This window comes from Poecilia reticulata, chromosome 14 (assembly GCF_904066995.2).
Source record: "Poecilia reticulata chromosome 14, P_reticulata-male-v2, whole genome shotgun sequence".
In the NCBI taxonomy this organism is placed as follows: Eukaryota; Metazoa; Chordata; class Actinopteri; order Cyprinodontiformes; family Poeciliidae; genus Poecilia; species Poecilia reticulata.
Genome location: NC_088843.1, coordinates 12671986 through 12692256, shown reverse-complemented (window position 1 = coordinate 12692256; position 20271 = coordinate 12671986). Strand labels below are relative to the sequence as shown.

General features: G+C 39.0%; 1 protein-coding gene across 1 annotated transcript; it reads right to left on the bottom strand.

The window, feature by feature from the left end:
- Positions 1 to 9563: 9563 nt before the first annotated feature.
- On the bottom strand, positions 9564 to 19090 carry nufip2 (nuclear FMR1 interacting protein 2). Its single transcript, XM_008427844.3, has 4 exons — positions 18853 to 19090; positions 14938 to 16626; positions 13011 to 13043; positions 9564 to 12658 (listed from the first exon to the last, which is right to left on the bottom strand). Exons 1-4 carry the CDS (start codon positions 18998 to 19000, stop codon positions 12606 to 12608), a joined length of 1923 nt encoding a protein of 640 aa, XP_008426066.2. The 5' UTR covers positions 19001 to 19090; the 3' UTR covers positions 9564 to 12605.
- Between the last annotated feature and the right edge of the window lie 1181 nt (positions 19091 to 20271).

Here is a 20271-nt window from a genome sequence, read left to right as displayed (position 1 = left end):
ATTCTGAAAGAGAGAGGAAAAAAAAAAAAAATCTCATTATTGTTCCCGAGCTATGGAAAGGCAGTCAATGGCCCATATCGCACCAAATGCCCCCCTCCCCCTCCTCCCCCCCTCCTCATCCCCCCTCTCTCGGTGGAAGCCCACCAGCACACAAAGCTTAACTCCACCTAGCAGCAGCACAATATGCTGCAGCTTGTTGACACAATGTGCGAGCTGATCAAAAAGAAGCGCAGCAACAGGACAGCGACACTTGCTGCTGCTGGGAGGCCGTGGCGGTGTCCTGTCGTTCAGATCATGCGGATCCAGCCCGGAATAAGCCGCCTTGTTCTATAGATCCTGAAATGCCTGGTGGCGTCTGGACCGGCCATGTCTGACTGAGCTGACAGGAGCTGGATGCGGTTAGAGCGTCAGAGATGGCGCACGTCAAAGCATGTTTGATGCAGGATTCAGGATGGACCTCATATCTGAGCGAGCGTTATGTTAATGTTGGCCAGAAAAATTACATGATTCAAAAATAAATAAATAAATAAATAAATAAATAAATAAATAAAAGATAGTAAAATGGTTTACTACGTTTGAAAACAAATGTTTGCACACTGTCTGACGTTAAATCCGACTAAACGCTTCCGGGTTTAGCTGAGTTAGAATGACTAAAGTTAGTTAATTTTTTGCTAAAAACCTGATTATTTATCCCATTGGATGTTTTTACGTTTTCTATTGCTTTTACAAATCAGGCCTGAGCGGCCAAATGAAATGAACAAAAAACAAACTTTGACGTGAAAACTGATTTCTTTAAAACAGCGTAATTTCAATCACTTCACCTCTGTGTCGTGTAAAGTACTAAAAAAAATGGCGATGTGCGTTTTAACCCATATGCAAACATCTGGTTTGAACTTTATGCAGCACTACTTTTAATATTTAAGTCAAGCAATTAAAACTGTAGTAACTAATAAAACAATCCAGCTGCTGTTCATAGATTGATGCTCGCAAAATATTAAGAGGAGGAGTTAGTTCTGAAACTATCTGATCAAGAAAAACAAACATTTATGTTTGTGAAACGTTACAGGGACGATACCCGCGTAAAATGTAGCAAAGCAGAACATATTTTTGTACAAATGTACACATATCAGCGCGGCTGAACAGTGCTGCTTTATTGCAACCCATTTTGAAAAAGATTTATATTTGATGCTGAACTTGACAGTTTCTTAGGAAGAAGAATGAGGAATCTGAGGTGAACACCCGCTGGTGTCTCCTGATGTATTAGCATCAGAAGCCGGTCTGCTCCTGCATATAAAGAATCATGCGAACATCCGTTTTCACAAACGACAAAACTTGTACTCTGTGAACAACGCGCAGTGGGAGCCACCGTGCACTTGATTTTATCCTGCACCCTGCGCGTTTTACACTCTGCTCTGTCCCGTCGCTCTCGCCTCGTTTTAGCGCTTCCGCCTCGGCGCTCTCTCGGTGAGCTCTCTCTCTCGGTGAGCTCTCTCTCTCGGTGAGCTCTCTCTCTCGGTGAGCTCTCTCTCTCGGTGAGCTCTCTCTCTCGGTGAGCTCTCTCTCTCGGTGAGCTCTCTCTCGGTGAGCTCTCTCTCTCGGTGAGCTCTCTCTCTCGGTGAGCTCTCTCTCGGTGAGCTCTCTCTCTCGGTGAGCTCTCTCTCGGTGAGCTCTCTCTCGGTGAGCTCTCTCTCGGTGAGCTCTCTCTCTCGGTGAGCTCTCTCTCGGTGAGCTCTCTCTCGGTGAGCTCTCTCTCGGTGAGCTCTCTCTCGGTGGGCTCGGTGTTTGAACTTCGGGGTGAAGGCGGGGACCACGACCCGTGACGTACTCTCGGAACAGATGCAAACTTCAGCAGGTACTTCTGGCTGACATTTGATGATTCAAGGTTTATGCTGATCATCACAGATCACTGAATGTCAGGGCCCGTCTGGTCAGAGCTGATATATTCATCACGGGAGAAGGAGAAGGCGCAGTCGGGGCGATACGCTGCCTCTGGTTTCTGTGCGTGTCTGGAATGAACAGCAGTGGAAGGACTTGCTGAGAAGTGTGTGTGTGCGTGTGTGTGTGTGTGTGCGCATGTGGGTGGGAGGGAGGGAGGGAGTTGCAGCAGAAAAATGGCTCTGTGAAACGGCTCTCAATCAGAGCAGCTGAGAAAGGTCATGCATCACCTTTCTGCTGAAAAGCAAAGCAGAGCCAACATCAGTGAGAGCAAAAATTGCAGATAGGATATGGCAGTAAAGACAATTGCTGATCACAAAAGATAAGCATATTTAATATTACCGTTTGTAGATTTTATCCCACCGACATGCCAGGAGAAAGTAAAAGTACTTTTTCACTTGAGCTGTGCATTGAAAGTTTGGAACACATTGAAAATGATGCAATTTAATGGCACCAATGTGACGATACGGTCATGTTCCGTCTAGAAAATTCTGACTAAAACCATTGGAGAAACCTTCAGAAATGAACACACGGTATTTTCTGAGGATGACATGGTTTTAACACGTTTCGGACATGAAAATATTTAAAGTGCTGCATTCGTCCCTTTTACTCTCGTTTCCAGTCGTTGTGTGACGGCCGTAGAGAACATCTGTGGAGAACATTCGTGAACAAACAGCATCATGAAGACCAAGGAGCCCAGGAGAAAGGAGGGTAAAGATTGGAAGTAGGGATAGGGTTAGGGAGCATGTTGTGGAGCTTTTTAAAGCTGATTTAGGTTATAAAATAATATCCTTATTTTGTTACAGGAGCTCCCATGGTAACTATGGAGGAGCTGCAGAGAGGAAGTCTTATTTAGAGGGTTTGGAGAAGATCCTCTTGCAAGATGAGATCCAAATGTAACATGTCCGCCTGCATACAAAACACTGCTGTGTACTCTGAAAACACCATCCACACCAGAAAACTGGGTGCTGGCAGCATTATGCAGTGGGAATGCTTTTCTTCAGAAGGGTGATGGAAGCTGAGCAGAGCTGATAGGATGCATGGAACTTAATACAGAGCAGTCCTGGTAGTTACATTTATTTAGATATATTAACTTCAGTAACATTTAGGGAAATATTACCTTTAGGGGTGTTTTTACCATGCTGTACTTTTTACTTTTTACTTGAGTAATTGTATTATTTCATAATTTCACTGCTCTTACTTGAGTAACATTTTTCTGACTCTACTGAATGAAGAACAAACATGTTTTAACCAAAACATCTCCAGACGCAGACACACTTCTGCTGTTTGTTTTGTTTTGTTGTTGTTAAAATTTCTTAAATGTTAAATTGATTTTGGATTTTACACGTCATTTTTGCCTGATTTTTTATTATTTTGTAATTACATTACTTATATAAATCATTTTTATGTTGGTCCATAAGATGCCAAAAATTTATATTTTGGTCCACCCTGATGATGTAATATTAAAATACTAAATAACTGATGTTTTGATAGCCTTTTTACCAGACACATTTTTTCACTCAAGTAATTTCTTGCCAGCTAAGTCTTTACTTTTACTCTAGTGAAAATATGTTGAAGTATGCTGCTCCTTAGAACAACTGTTGTTGTTCTCTACCCGCCTCTGTTTAAAGTTGGCTTTGAGTTTCCGGTTTCCTAAAAATCCCACTACAGTGATTCATGCTGGTGCTGTGACACGTGCGAAACTTTGACGGCAGCATATAATATTTCATCCAAGTAATAAACAGGGGAACTTTTGTAGACTTTACCATCCATTTTTTTCATTTTCATACGCCACTGTTTTCTCTCATCGTGACTTACTTTTAGCTGGAAGGGTCACCCTGAGGTCAGCCTCGCCGAGGACTCGGCCATCTTGTTCCCGAATCTCCTCAGACAAATTGTTGATTCAGAGATCAAACCTTTTACCGACCTTCCCACACTGGACAATTTCTCGGAGCGTGAGTGCATCAAGCCTCATGTGGCCTCGGTGAAGTGCGCAGCAATCAAGGTGAATTTGAGGGGGTGACGGTAAACACCAGTTCAGTTGTACGGAACGAGTGGGAAATGTGTGTGTGTGTGTGTGTGTACACACACATGCGTGGATGTGGTAAAGGGGAGAAAAATACGCTTCCAGGGTCAATGCAGCACTCAGACGTCTTGCAAACTTAACGCCCATCATCAGTTCTGTACTGTAGCACAGCAAAGGCGTCATCGATGTGTTTATATTGGTTAGTTTCAAAAAGAAAAAGAAAAAAGAAAAGAAAAGAAAATTAGGTAAAATTTATACTCAGCTAGTAGCTAAATTACAGACTAAAAAAATCTGACTGATTCAACACTGTTTCCCGTTTTAAGTAATTTTGCTAAGACAAAAATGGAAACCGATGGAAAGATTTCATAATTCCAAATTATTTGAACTGTGCTCATATTTTCTCACACCCTAAATTGTGATTCGGTGATGTTATTAAATCATTGTCCAGCAGGGGGAGACTGTGCCAGACTATCCGGTCTGATCCAGCAGCAAGACATGAATATGCACACTAATATTCTGTAGAAGTTGTCCTTGTTTGAACAAACATTGAATAAGAGCATAAAAAGATTGGATGTGGTATTATCCCTTTTTCTTTTCTTTTTTTTTTATTACATTGAGTTTCCATTCTTCCTCTTCAGATTTTCTGCAGGACCCAAATCTCTAAATTAGACTGAAAGCAAAGATCTGACTGAAATTTTCATTTCATTTCATTTATTTATTTATTTCGAACAGACATTAAAAACAGTCAAAAACGAACAAGAAAACAAAATAGAATGAGACAAACTTAAGAAATAAAATGTAAAACAAATGATTTTGCCCATGTGACATGCAATTTTATATTTTCTGTTCGAAAAGGAGCAGGTAGAAGATACATCTTATAATATCCTGCCCCTTTCATACTTGTCGATGTATTATCAATTGACTTTCAGAACATCAACAAGAGACAACTGTGCTGAGTTATGTCCGATCTAATTTAGTGGTGAAATATTTTTTTGTTCTGAAGCGATAACTTTTACCCAAGTGATTAGAACGGGCAGTTTTAAATCTTGAACCACAAGGGGGCGTCCTTGACCAATAATTACACTATCATGACCTCACATGATGACAAAGCGCTTTAGAAAAGCTACATTACAAACTCCGTTCAGGTTGGTCCAATAATTTGCGTCTCACTAACACCATCTTCCTCGTACAACACTGACCAAAAAAAAAAAGAGAGAGAGAAAAACATTTCTCAGATTCGAGAAATGTTGGAGCTGAGATGCTAATTTGTCTCCAGAGTCGGGTTGGAGTGAAGGAGGAATCTGAATCCAGCATCTGTCTCCTTTAATGACCGTGAAAAGGGGCGCAGGGGTAAAACGCGCGAGGTTTTAGTCCTCGTCCTCGTCACGGGTTCGAGTCCCGACCCGATGACCCAAATGCCGCATATTTCCCTCCTCTGTCACAACCTGCCTCCCTGTCTGACTACTGCCAAATAAAGACCACTAGAACCAGACAAATATTTTCAAAACGAGCACTGATACGCCGAACACCGCATTTAAAGGCAGAATAACGTTGTTGTTGCTCTTTAAATTGAATGTGTGGACAGATGAACAGAATCAGAGATTTTTTTTTGTATATTTGAATCATTTTGTTCTCTAATGAGAAGAGGAACAAATGAGATGGATCCAACATATGAACAAGAGTTATACTGTAGAGTGTCAAACCAGACTGAACTTTAGACTGTTGGAGCAACTTCTAAATAACAGTTTAAAAACCTCTTTTTTACCCCCTCTAGCAGAACAGTTTATGACTTTGATCTACCCCAAGCTTTCCTTCCTTTATTGTGTTAGAGGCTTACAATAAAGATAAGAACAGAAATAGCTCCAGGCTGAGCCAATGAGTTGTGAAATACAACTGATATATATATATATATTTTTTTTGCTTTTTACCAGATGATAAATGTCACGAAAACACGTAAAATATTTCCTCCCCGGCAAAGCCCCCAAAGTTATGAAACACTCTCACTTCTGGTTAGCCTTTCCAGAACTCTTTTTCACATCATGCAAGCTGCAACATGTAACTTTTATAAACAATGTCTTATTCATATTTGTGACTCGATTGTGACAGTACATGAGCTACCTGTGAAAACAAACTAAAATCAAGCTTCTTTGCCTCCTCTGTGGTCCTTCCCCCATCTGCAGAAATATATTGCTGCCTGTTAGAAACAACCAATCAGAGCCATGATTGACACATAAGCTGTCAATCAAGCTTATGTGTACCACACTGCTCAAACTCTTCCCCTTGCTTACTGGTAGGCTACAGGTAAATCCCTATTAGCCCGTCATGAATGCTCAGGCTAGTTAGCATGACCACCGGTGACAGTGGATAAACGGCTTTACAGTAATGGTAAGATGTTTCTCTGCCATTAGCACATTGAGCAGCAAATATAGAAGTATGATTGGCAGCGCTAAGGCCTTCCTCCTGGCACTGATTGGTTGTTTCTGACAGGAAGTGGTGCAGCTCTGCAAATGGAGGAGCTCCATTTTTTCACAGATCCGACTTATGCTATAATCTCACAACAGTGAGTTATCAAATATGTAAAAACCATATTGTTGGTAAGTTAAATTCTGCAGCTTCAATCCTAATATTGCCTTTTTACTTTAAAATAAAAATATTCCTGAAATAAAACCATAATTTTATTTTCATACTACAAATAAACGTTAAAAAACTTGGTAGGAAATACTGTAAATTATTTTGTAGTCAATGTACGCAACGATTGTCAGGCATATGGAAACTTCATAATTTGTACAAAAACAAGATTGTCCCAGAAACCTGAAAATACAGAACTTGAGGATCTGCAGATAAAATTAACATGATTTTTACGCAGAATGAACTAACCTGGAAGGGGTCCATATATCAGATTTAAAATATAAAACACATCCCATGTTTGCCTTTTCAAAAGGAAGCCAAACAGTTTATTAATTTTTGAGAGATTTTTCACTCTCAGCCCACTCTCTTTAAAAGAGCTTGCTGTATTTGGCCAAGTTTAATGAATGGGTAAACCATCTGCTTTAGACAAAAAAAAAAAAAAACTTTTACATTAAAATAATGTTATACCACTGCAGGATAACATTCCAGTTACTTAATCAGGTTTTAAACTTCTAATTAGTAGTAAACACTACATTTCCCATTTTTATTTGTAAATCAATTGGAAACCCATGTATAATTTTTATTTTGCATTCCAAATATAGATTTTTGTTGGTCTATCACACCGTTCCAACAAAACATATCTTCCTAAAATGTTTATTGCTGAATCCTGAGTCAAATATCACAGCACTATGTTTGCGTTTGTACGCCGTTTTAAATGCACTCTTCAAAAGACGACTCAAACAGCTTAGGTTTCCAACAGGAGATTATCGTTTAATTAATGTTAAAAAAATTTTTTTGCAGATAAAATAATTTTTAACTGATGCAATTGTTAAAATGATGCAGTTTCACACAATCGATGAGTCTTTAAACCTTTCTGATCAGAGCTGTAGATGGTCATTCGATTCAGAAGAAGTGATCCAGTGTGGTGCCAAGAACAGAAATGACAAAACATCAGATTCATCATCAAAATTTGACATTTTAATGGAAACTAAAACAGTGAACACGGGATTTTTTTTTTTGTTTTGTTTTTTTTTACATTTTTAAATTGACTATTACATTGTTCGGAATTTGAGGGTTATTATCATGCTTTTTTTTTGTTTTTTTAAAAAGTGACACTTGTTAAATTCAAAATAAAAGAAATTAAATAATCAGACTGTTCATTTCAAAACAGAAATGCCAACTTGTAAGACATTTGAGGAAAGATGTTGTTGCCTTCAGGGGCACAACGATGGGGCAGGGGAAAAAAAAAAAACAAACAACGTGAGAAGAAGGGACATAAAAAATAAAAAAACGAACAAAACACCCAGCCTGCGTCTCCCTCTGTGACTGAATCCTCATTTGCTCACTTGGAATCTGAAACAGCACCCTTTGCTTTGCTCTGAATAAAAAAAGCCCAAAATTTAAAAAAAAATGCATTTATGGAGAAAATGACATCATAAAAAAGGGACAATTTTAATCAGAGTACAAACACCATGTTCAGTCTTTCCCATTACAGATGACCAATGGGGGAGAAAGAGGGAAAAAAAAAAAAAAAAAAAAAAAGCAGCACTTTCGGTAGTTGTTTTCCCCTTTGAGTTCTCGCTCACACTCAGTATAACAATGTTCTCAAAGTGACATTCAGCTGCTACACAAGTGATTTTTGTTCACATATGAAAAAAAAAACAAAAAACTCTGAACTCAGCAGGTCGTCAGGAAGCTGGCTCTGACATCATCCGCTACACCCGCCCCTCTCCCCACCCTTCTGTTCTCGCTTAATATCCGATTAGTGTACCTTTGGCAAAAGCAGATCCAGAACTGCGCATTAGCCTCTTAAAAAAAAAAGAAGAAGAAGAAGAAAAAAAATTTGAGATCAACGGCGTCACAAATCAAAAATATATTATGAGAAACTCTAGATGCAGTGTATTTCAACGCTCCGCATTCCGTCACAATGCGTTTGGACAAACCAATAAAAGCAATGAAAGTAGAAAGTCTGCTGGGAAACACAGCTTTCACATTGGTGCTAGAAGGGGGGCAGGAACGGGATACATAAGCCTCGAAAGAAAAAAGAAATTTAAAAAAATCTAAAAAGATGAAATGTCTCGATTCCGTTTGATTTACTCGTTTTAGTCTCATCCTAACTGTGCATCTACGGGTAAGTCAGGTTACAACTCAAAAGAGAAAAAAAAAAAAAAAAAAAACATCTTCAAAAACATGTTAAAATATTAACTTGTTAAAATGAGTCCAAATGAATCATTTGCTACTTTAGACATTAATTTGACAAGAGATCTGGTACACATCAGCAGACAGCAATCTGTCACCATTCGCAGTGATTTTGGCTTCAAGTTGCAGAAATTTGAACATAAGCCATGAAACGAAACATTTAAAAAAAAAAAAAAAAAAAAAGAATAAATGCTCAATCAGCTGTGGCCATGTTGGAGAAATAAAGATATTAGCCAGAAGAAAACTAACAAAAAGTTGCACTTGGAAAAAAAAAAATGGCACAAATATATGCTGGAAGCAGAATTTAAACAATCAAAATTGCTGTAGTTTTTCCTCCTCCCTCCCCAGACCTTCCCCTCACACAGGCACCTGAACAAAATACACCCAGGGGAAGAAGGGAGGACTTTTTTTTTTATATACATATAAGAGAAACTTGCATATAATAGGAAGAACTTGCAGCTCACACACACCAACCATCCAACATCAAGCCACTCAACCTGGAAGCCTGCATCAGCATCCTAGAGGTGATTGCACATCCTGAGGGGGAGGGAAGGGAAACAGAAACTCCACATGATTATGTTTTTTCTATCTCAACGTGCCGGCAGTGGATTCCCCACCCCAACCCCTCACTCTCCACCCCGCCTTTGTATAATTACTGATTAACCATCTACTCCATTGTAAGAACCTGTTTTTTTTTTTGGTTAGCAGGCTACAATGCTAGAAACAGCAGCTCTGATTTCCCCCAAACCAATGCAGTCTTCTTCTTCTTCAAAAAAAAAACAAAACAAAAAAAAAAAACAAGGGGAGGGAGAGAAGAGGAATAAAAAACAAAAAGGGGTAAATTCATTGTACTACAGTAAAAACACTTTCCATCACCCTGCTTACCTACATTTATGCCCAGAAAACTCTGCACAATTTTTAATAGCTTCAGTCTGAACCATTTAGCGTCAACCTGATTGTGTTAATTTGCCCAGGGATTTATGTGCAGTCAGATTAAACTAAACTGTAGCAAGATGAGAGTTACAAATAATAAAAAAAAACCCAACAATAAACAAAAACACAAGGTAATGCTACCGGATTAAACGCAGTTCAATTGCAATTTTTTTTGTTTGGTTATTTGTCAGAGTAGATTCAGTCGTCCTCAGTAGGAGAGCAGCATCAAGTATGGGCCGCTATGAGCTTCACATCACGGCATGGTATTTAGGCAGAAACCATCCACTAAATTGAATATCTTCAATTTAAAAACAAAAAAAAAAAAATTTATTCTCATTTAAAAACTACCCGTTTAAAAAGGTAAATTTGACTTTTATTTATTTTATTTTTTACAACCGTAAAGATTTGCAAAAAAACAAACTACAAAACAAAATACGTCTTTCTTGTGAGTGTAAGCCCCAGATTTCTACTAATTGACCAGCAGTATGCAGCAACAGGTGGGAGAGGGGCAGTGCTGCTACTGGAGAGCACTTTCTGATAAATCACTATGACGACGTCAGGAAACCCTTTTACGACTGTGTTGCATTTTGATACAGGCCCAGACAAGATGGACGTCGGACGCCGCACAAAAAAAAAAAAAAAACTGGCTGAGAAAAAAAGAAAGAAAAAAAAAAAACTAAATCTGTGTATGGAAGTAAAATGGGAATCCAACTTGTACACTAAATTCCACATTCTGCTGAGGAAACGGTAGAAAGAAGCACTCAGGCCTGTTAGGAGGATAGGAAGAAAACACAGGAGGCGGAAATGAACAAGCAGATGATTACTGTTACAGCCAAAGACAACAGAGCGGAGATGCTATGTGCTTTCTAAGCAGATAAAATCCCACAACATGAGCCCAAAGTGAAACTGACATCCTTAGTCACAGGTAAGTTATTTGGTGTGTTTTCAGAGTATCGTATGAGACAGCAGTAGGACTCCAATTCAGCATTTCCAGTATGAGAACATTACATGACAGGGGGCCAATTGGCAAAAAAAAAAAAGAAAACATTGAATATACTCATGGCTTCATCAACACTACCTGAGTTATATTTAATAATTCTGTATTTAGCAACTATATATATATATATATATTTATTTTTTTTCTGAAAAGTAACAGCCCAGAGCCATTCTTTTAAGGAGTATTTCTAGTGTTACATATAAATTTTCTCTAGTTAAGATAAAGGTAATTTAACATAAAGTGCTATTAATTCACGATTAATAAACCAAATTAGATTTTCTAGACAAGAGGACCCACCCCCCCACCGAGCCCACCCACTTTCCCCACTCTCAGCTCCTTTGTGACGTCCTTTCCTGGAGCTGTCCCAGCTGACCAAATCCATCTCCTAGAATCACCAGATGTAGTCAAACCTTACAAGTGAAGAATCAAAATGTGCAACAAAAGAGTAAATGCAACCGAAACAGATTTGAAAAACTAAACTGCAGGCTACGTAAGCATCTCAGTTGAGGATTTTGTAGCTCAACAAAACTCATTTTAAATGGAGGTATTGCACACCGGCTTGTGAAAACTTTGAAGACCTCCTTCGAACGTTCTGACACAGTTTCCGTTTTTTTTTTTTTTTTTTTTTTGACAAAGCGGTTAGTTTGAGACCTAAGATGGAGGTTGCGATAAATGAGTTATTGTGTTTCTGTGGCAATGAAAAGGGACTCAAGTATACCAGTAAACATGGGGGCAAATGAAAAAAAAACTAAACAAAAAAAACAGTCATTGAGTGAAAAAAACATGCTAGGAAAACAAATGTAAAATGAAACAATTTTTCTTTAACTGAACAGAAAATGTTTGTAGAGATATCCTGAGTGTTGCAGCTGAATAAAACAGAACAGCCAATCAGAAGCAATACTTGTTTGTTCCTAAACTCTGGAAAAAAAAAAAGTGTGCATGATTTTGAATTTAAAGAAACTTTTTGATAATTTATGACCGTCTAAAGTGAAATGTAGTGAAGGCTTCAACAGAAACAGTTTAACGGAGACCCGATGTTAAAACCTTTCAGCACACCAACTGAACAAACGTCGTAAAGGGGCGTGGTTTTCCTTCAAATTTGGCACTTCAGTACCTTAGCTCTGGGGTCTAACAGCGATGCAAATAATACTTGTGTTAGGTCAGCTGAAACGGCATAAAAACTGCGGTACATAGAAAATTTCAGGGTTCCGAGTAGTTTTTTCCTCTAGAGTTTTAAGACAAGATTCTCCCATCCCAGATGGAGCCTCACAAACGTCCACTGCCGCCTTAACAGGGTTGCAAAACACCTTTTACTCTACAACTCAGAAGGCATTTCTTTAACAATCGTCTCCTTTCCTTCACCACTAATTCAAGCGTAGATCTGTGTGTGGAACGTCCAACGTATCTACAGTGAACTCATTTGAATGAGTGAAGAAAGAAACCGACGGAGGCATCCCAACAGTTCGACAGGATAAAGGCTTAAGGAGGTGCGGTCCGAGACACCTGCCTTGGTGAACTCCCGAACATTATCCCTTAAAAGCCATGAGACGAGGACTACCACAGCTAGAAGTCGTTAAGGTCCATTCATCGTGTTGGAGAGGCACCGATCAACTCCTTTTTAACGTCCATCCAGAGTGTGTGTGTGTGTTTTGTCTGGTGCGCTCCCAAAGGAAAAAAAAAAAAAAAAAAAAAAAGTTTCAATAAACCCGAGTTTCCAAGGAAAATCATGCTTAGCTATCAGTGTTTTCACAGTTGTCACTTTATCCGACGGGATTTGTTTTTTTTTGTGTGTGGGGTTTTTTTTGTTGTTTTTTTCTTTTACTTTTTCCAAGGTATATAACTGCAGCACCCAGAGGAGAAGACAGTAAGCACTGGAGATGATCTACCTCACTGATCAGGTCCGTCCTTGGTCTCATCATAAAACACTATTCTTTTTGGATCTACAGCGGAGAAGAGGCAGACAGTCAGGAACGCAACAACAACAGAATCATACAAATGATCGTAATGTAAATACATTTTACAATCATTGTTTTTGAAACTGCCAATAACATCGAAAACATTTGGTGTTGTAACAGTCTGCGCTGCCAGCTGGCTCGACTACAGAGCCATTCACCAGCAGGATATAGATTACACTCATCATTTCAACAGGGGTTTTGATTAGGATTACTGTTGAGATATAGCAAGTCAGATCACCATCTGGATGAGTATACAGCTACTCATCCACTCAAGTGTTTTTTGTAGCAATAAAAAAAAACAAAAAAACAAGTGAGGGTAGAATAATGGTTCCCTTACCTTGTTTTTGCAAGTTGAAAATGGATTCCATTTCTGTTCAAGGAGAAAAGGAACATCAGTTCATAGCCCCAAAAAGTTTTCTATAAATATAAAAGCCAAGCGATGAAACAGTACAATCACATGTATGGTCGTTATGACGACACTCTTGGTGTGGAAGGTTTTGATGAAAACCAAAATACCCATTAAGAAGCTCTTATCCATGTGAGCTGTTCATTCCGGTTGGCAAACAGCAGAAAGTTAAAACTGAACGTGTTGAAGCAAAATTACATTATTTGATTCGTTTGTAATTTTTTTTTTTTAAATCATTAAAAATATTTAAAAAGTAAGAGTCCAATTTTGTGCATTATGGGACAGACTGGATTACAAAACGTTGGTAATCTTCAAGTTACATATTCAAAAAGGTAAAAGTCACCATTCTCTGGAAAGTGATGGTAGCCATGGTGATAGCTAATAAGAAGATAAAGAGTTAAAAATAAATCATTTTGTCGTTGCTTTGAAACATTGGTCAAATCCTGTTTAGCTGCGGAGCTGTGCAACACCAACGCCTCCCTCTCACAGAGAAACATCCTACATATACAACAAACGATTCTCACAGCTCCAACAACGTCTCGATAACAGAATGATTTAATGGTAAGAGCATTTTACAAGAAGGTTCAACTTACTTTGAAATAATATTTTAGGGAGAAAAAAAAACTTATATGGGAATTAATCTGCAGGTCAGACCTTCACTAAATCCGTTTTTTTAATACAAGTGCAGATCCTTTCAATGAATTAGAAAGTAATTGAAAAGATTTCAGTAACTCAATTCACTGAGACATACAGATTAAATATATTAAATACATATCTGTATATTAAATAGATATTCTCAAGCCTTTCGTTCTGATAATTATGCAGATTTTTTTAATAGCTAATGAAAACATAACATTTCTAATCTGAATATTAAATTAGTCCAATGAAAAAAATAAATGTTAACACAGAAGTGTGAGCTTAATGAAAAGCATGTTTAATATCTAGTTAAAAATATTTTCAAAAACTACCATTAATTTGACATACATCAAAACACTTTCAAAATATAAGATACATTTACAGACTTCTCTTTCCAAGTGCATTCTAAGAGATCCTAATAAATCTTTGAGCAGAATAAGGTAATTTCCAAAGTAACTTCTCTTTATCAAGATTTGCAGTTTCACAGAAACTGACCACATTTCTGAGTTCTCCATACAGAAACCATGATCATCTTAAAATTCTTAGAGACTTTTTAAGAGTCATCAAATGAACTGGGTAGTGGGGTCACACTACTTTTTCTATGTCTTATTCCACCCATTCTAACTATACTGTATTGTACATGTTGTTGTAGATGTAAAACAACTAAAATAACATTTGATTGCAAAAAAAAAAAAGTAATCAAATGAAGACTCACTTTACAGCTATGGGGTGAAACTATGGGAGGACATATTTATCATGATACATTTCTTATAAGAATTTGGTTTATCGTTGTTGCAATAAATTTCAGTTATTGATGATAAATAACAAAACTGACAGTATCATGGGAAATGTTATATTTACTATTTTCGTCAATAACAGAATTGATGAAAATTCTGTTACTGAAATATCTGCAAATTGAAAAATCTAATTAAATGTAGTCACTGCGTGCAGCTTAGCGATATAAATTGAACTTATTTAACCAAGTAGCATCTTGAAGAAGCTTGTAAATAGAAATATTTTTCATGAACAGTGTTTGTACGGCTACAAATACTGTGCCATGCAATCACAGCCATACAGTAACCTAAAAAGGATAGGAAAGTTTTTTTCTTCTAGTATAAGTTTATCACAATACTACCACAAAATATTGCGATAAAAGTTTAAGTCGATATCACCCAGCCCTAGATGAAACGCATGTCTGACCAGAGCAGAGAGTGAAAGTTACCTTTAGTGTGATAGGTGACGGCAGCTTTAAGGTCAAAGGAACCCCAGCTGGACCTCCTGCCAACGTCTTTTGGGTGGATCTGTTCTTTAGAGGAACCGAACAGCACAGTGGTCTGCTGGCCCACTGCAGGCTTAGCACCGTTGTCTTTACTGGGGGCCAGCAGAGAAGAACCCACTCCCTTCAGCTCCACTTTCGTCTTTTCCTGGACACTTGGCTGCAGCTTGGTCTCCTCCTCGCTCGCCGTGCTAGCAGGAGAGCAAACACTGGATACTTGGCAGGGGGCACAAGTCCTTTTCTCCGCTTCTTGAGAAAAAGCTTCGGCTTCTAGAAATGGGCTAATGTCAAAGAGGGGCTGGGCAACCTTGGCTGGGACAGCCTGACTCCCGTTGTGAGAAGTCACAGAAGTCTGGTCCTCGGCAGGCACAAACCCGTTCCCTCCGTCGAGGGCCGGGTTGGGCTCGTTGATGAAGGAGAGCCCCCACTGGTTCTGGAAGATGTCCCCCAGGGCTTTCTGATTTGTCTGAGCAGCCGGTGGGTCGAGGTGACGAGCGCTCGGGAGCACGGGTTGCATATTTAAAGGGTAGATTAAAACAGTACACTTTCTGAGCTCACTCGCCTCGCCGTCTACGGGACTCGTCGTAGAGCTACAGCTACTTTCCAAAGAAGATGCTACATTCTCGCCACTTGGGACAGACGGGGCTGATTGAACACAACTAGCAGCAGGAGCAAAGAAGGTGCCCATGGACGGGCAGCCGTTCCCGTTCCCAGGAACAGGACCGTTAGTAAAGCTAGCAGAGGTGATAGTTTTCATAGCAGACATGGGGACCTGGGACAGTCTCACAGGGGGAGGCGCTGCCTCTCCTCCGCCTTGAGCTACTTTATTGAGGTTCTCTTTTACTTTGCTTGCATAACTGATCTTGGGAACTATTTTAGCACTGCTATTGTCCACAGGAAATACAGGAGGGGGCTTGAACAAAGTCCACGAGTCCTCTTTTGAAGGTGAGGAAAGCTTGCCCTTGTGCTTTTCCTCCGCTTTCTTACCAAACGTGCCAGCTGCTTTACCTTCAGAGGTTTTCCTCTGAGCTTCGGCGACTGAAGTCTCTGACGCGACGGCCCGTTTAGCCGTCATCTGAGCTTCTGCTTTGTAGCCGGACCGGAAGCCGTCGAGTCTGGACGCTGCTCCTTTCTCGGGCGTCTCGACACTCGAGGCCCCCGGCTCCTGCGTAGTGTTGCGGGGCTGCATGTCTCTCTCTTTGTCTTTCGTCACATTATCGGCACTCTTGGTGTTGCCGCATCTGCTCTTTCGTTTCTTCGGGGTGGTGTATCCTCCTTCGGAGCCGCTTCCGTCATTGTCCTTACTGGAATAGCCGTTAGTGATGAGGCCACAATTCACAAGCCCGTTCTGAAGCAAAGCAGAGTCTTTCCTGTCTGAAGGCTGAATCTCATAATGACTCAATTCCAGCGCCTTCTCCTTGTCAATTTTTAAGTCCATATTCTTCTTATGCTCAGAGAATTTGCTGCTCACTTTCTGAACAGAGGTGTAGTGCTTCTGCGGCCCTTTCTGCTTCACATTTGGGTTACTTATGTGTCTATTACCATTGCTGCTGGAGGAATGGGACATACCAACAGTGTAGGGCAGGTGTGGATTTTTCTCCCCGTCCTCATCGCTGATGTTTACATTTTTACTGCCTGCAAGGAAAAACAAAGTCAGTTAAACGGAAATGGGGCACTGATCATTTCTTCTTTACCTTTCTAGTTTTGGTTGTTTTTGTATTAGAAGACAACATTACAATACCAATACAGAATAGTATTAAAGTCACATTTTCTTGACTCCATCTCAAGAATTAGTAAAAACAGCAGCAAAAAAAAAAAAAAAAAAAAAAAAAAACCTCACACATCTTAAGTGTAGCTCTATTTTGTACCATTTTTTTCTTTAGGGGTGCAAAGGCGAGTTGTCATTCACACATTTTACACCTGCCTTGTGTCAACCTGTATCCACTTTGACAACTTTCATTAGGGCCACATGGTTCAACAAGGATCAGAACGTCCTCCGCAAAAAAAAAAAAAAAAAAAAAGGAAATAGTGTAATACTAAGCAAGAAATATTTACAAAAATCATAGCACATCAATAAAATATTGAATTTTTTCTCCCACCATTCTGATGGTTTAAAGGTTGATGAGTAACCCGAGTCAAAGCAAGCACACTGAATATGTTGTTGATTGAGGACTACCAAAACTAGCAGGTGTTTATTCTACATTTGCATATGATTAATCTCAAAATCTATACACAAATAAAAAACAACTTAATATGTTGTAACTAAAATGATCAAAATCTTTATTATGCTGGCAGCAGTAAGAAGGGGCTACCTTCTGTTTTTAAAAAAAAGTTACGTTTTTCCCCTAAAGTAATCATACCTTGAGAAGAATATAAAAAATATTTTTGAAATGATATAAACTTAGAGTGATTTGAGCCATTTTCCTACATTCATCACCATGATTTTCGAAAACACCTCAATCTAAGGAAAAATAATTTGGTACTTTGTGGTTTTAGCACGTGATATGCATTGACTTTTTTAGCACAAAATGGTTTTATTTTGTGTTAAAATAAAAAGAATAAAATCCACATTCTTTTGTGGAACCAAAAGAATAGTAAATGTTAATGTGCTTATGCAATGGTAAAAGCAACCTAAATGAAATCTGTAGGGCAGAAAATAAATTAAGGATTAAACATTTCATTAAACATTTTCATATTCACTGACAACTATATTTATCCAGCAGTACGATCTAAAACAATAATTGAGATACACCTGAAACAGATTTCAAAAAGGTTTGGTTTACAGTTATTATATAAAGCCATAAACATTTTTTTACATTTGAAATAGTATGTAGCCTATTATGTAGTCTCAAATTTGATACACTTAAAGATCAAGTGCAGGAAGGTAAACCCCATAACTATATTTAAAATATAAATATAGATTCACAGTGAACCTTGACTGGGCCTTAGAATTGCTCGGATACAAGAGAACTGCTGTGTCAACATGGGACTTCCCACTACATAGTGTTTCTCCACCCTGATGTTTGTTGGCATTGCACCCATAGGATTCTGTATATAGCCTAACCACCCGGCCCCAGACGCAGTTGTTTGCTTTTTAGCAAACATATGCAAGTAAAAGTAGCTGTCAGCTACTGTATTTTCGATGCTATCTGTTCAGCTGCGTGGCTTCATGCTGACCAAACAACACGCAAAGGGCCCAGTCAGGCCAGACGGCTAACGCTAGCTAACTTCGACCAACCTGTAAGCTCACAACAGTTGCTCGTCATGTCATTTCCACCAAACAGTTGCTAGAAGAATAAGGTAAAAGAGTTTCAAATGATGGGGGGGAAAGCCTCGCACTTTTACACCGTTCTCCAACTAGCCGGGAAAGTGTGGCGTTAGCTCGCGCTAATATTCTAACATGGCCGACAGGAAATGGCAGCAGAGAAAATTCCAGCGGAGCCGGTGTTGTTTCCTAAGCTGGATGCGGACATGCTGGAATCAAACACGTCAAACTTTGGCTCATTTGAAAGGCCGCCGGGGAATTGAGAACACAGCGGACCAGGAGGGGTAGTTTATGAATCCCTCTGGTTATATTAGTGAAAAGAAAACTGGGTGGTGAAACCGGTGTACAAGGTCAATCCCCGATGTGTCAAAACCACCAGCAGCAGCAACAACTGTCACGCTACGTCAGCTAGCAAGCCTGCTAACACAACTTCGGGGCTCTTGTATGAATGTACCCGACGGTCGAGCTACTTAACAGCTTTTCTTGTAATTCCTGTTAACGCCAACCCGCTAGCTAGCAGCCTAAGCCTCAATCACGTTAGTTAGCAAATGCTAGTCGGCTCGCTGACATTAGCCAACTTTTCCGGATGGCCCAACCTGTTTTCTTCGCCTGCGTTTCCTGATGCTGGCACTGGAACTGGCTCTGATCATGTTTCAGACACGCCGTGCGCTGGATGGAGCTCCGGTCCTCTCCGTTGTGGTGGTGCTGCCTGTCTTGTGCCCGATCTTTGGGCTGTTCCTCCATTGAAGTGAAGAATGTCGGGCTTGTGCTCCACAGTCAGCGCGTTAGCTCACTGCACGGCACAGGACAGTCCAATCACTACCAGAGTGAAACGGAAGCTATTTGAAGCTTCTGTAAACGTCAGCAGCAAATGGCTAAAAATGGCACTGTTTTGGATGGTCACAGCTCCTAAAAAAAATCCATGTGTAGAATTTATGTAGATGATCGCATGGGATTATTATTATTTTTTGTTGTTGTCGTTGCAAGACTTTCTTTGTGCAGATGTTTAAGTTGTCGTTATTCATTATAATAAAGAGCGAGAGACATTTGGGAATCTTTTTCAGTGTGGAAAAGGATCGGGGTGGGGTTCGCGTAAGAGCCAAAAATCATATGACCCGAGGCGCTGCCACGTCTCCAGCCAGTGGACACACTTTGGTGGAGGGTCATGTCGAGAACAGCCCCTCTCCTAAAATGGAAAGGCAGCGTATTGATACCGATAATCTCATAAGATGTTGTTTAAATACAAAATTATGGGGGGTGGGGGGGATTTATTTTAAGAAACCCAAACCAAAACAAAAAATGTGTTGCAAAAATATTTGGATACAATAAAAGAATCTGTTAAGACAATAAACGCTAAAAAAAAAAAAAAAAAAAAAAAAAAAAAAACGAAGTCCACAGTTCAACAAATTAGTCGTTAAATTAATATTTTAATCTGACAATTTCATTGAAACCCGTCTATTGTTATGTATATCTAGCATAATATGTTTTAATTACAAATCTTAAATGTTTTTAATTATAAATAAATAAATGTGAAAACGACTACAATTTGAATGTAATTCATTATGTTCAAAAAGCTTATGGTATATTATTTAAAAACGTGTCATGCTTACATTCCAATAAATATGTCTTATAGCCAAAATATTTCTAATTGGAAGAATTTGGACGTGAACAACTTGAATTTCTTACATTTCTCATCCTTATGTATCACAGATAGTGGGCGGAGCTAAGATGAACTGCTCCGCAAGTTATCCAAGTTATCCAATCAAATGTTAGGGTTATTTCAGCTATCGCAATTAAATTATGTTTTAATAAAGTGCCAAAAAGAAGATCTAAAGTAAGATGAATACTGAAACAATTCCATTTAAATCAAAAATAAATTAAATGTAGGCCATACAAGTGAAGTTTACAATAATCAATTTTGTGATTAGTTTAAAAATATAAATACATAAGACATCTGAAGCTCAGTATCTTCAAGACAAGCCTGTAATATATATATTAATTATATGTCAACTATA

What these genes read in the sequence shown, in the direction of transcription:
- nufip2 (XM_008427844.3), bottom strand. Translation starts at nt 19,000, where the DNA reads ATGGAGGAACAGCCCAAAGATCGGGCACAAGACAGGCAGCACCACCAC. An exon ending in AACGCAGGCGAAGAAAACAG is followed by an intron (nt 16,627 to 18,852) that starts GTTGGGCCATCC and finishes TTTTCCTTGCAG; the next exon opens with GCAGTAAAAATGTAAACATC. An exon ending in CGTCACCTATCACACTAAAG is followed by an intron (nt 13,044 to 14,937) that starts GTAACTTTCACT and finishes CTCCTTGAACAG; the next exon opens with AAATGGAATCCATTTTCAAC.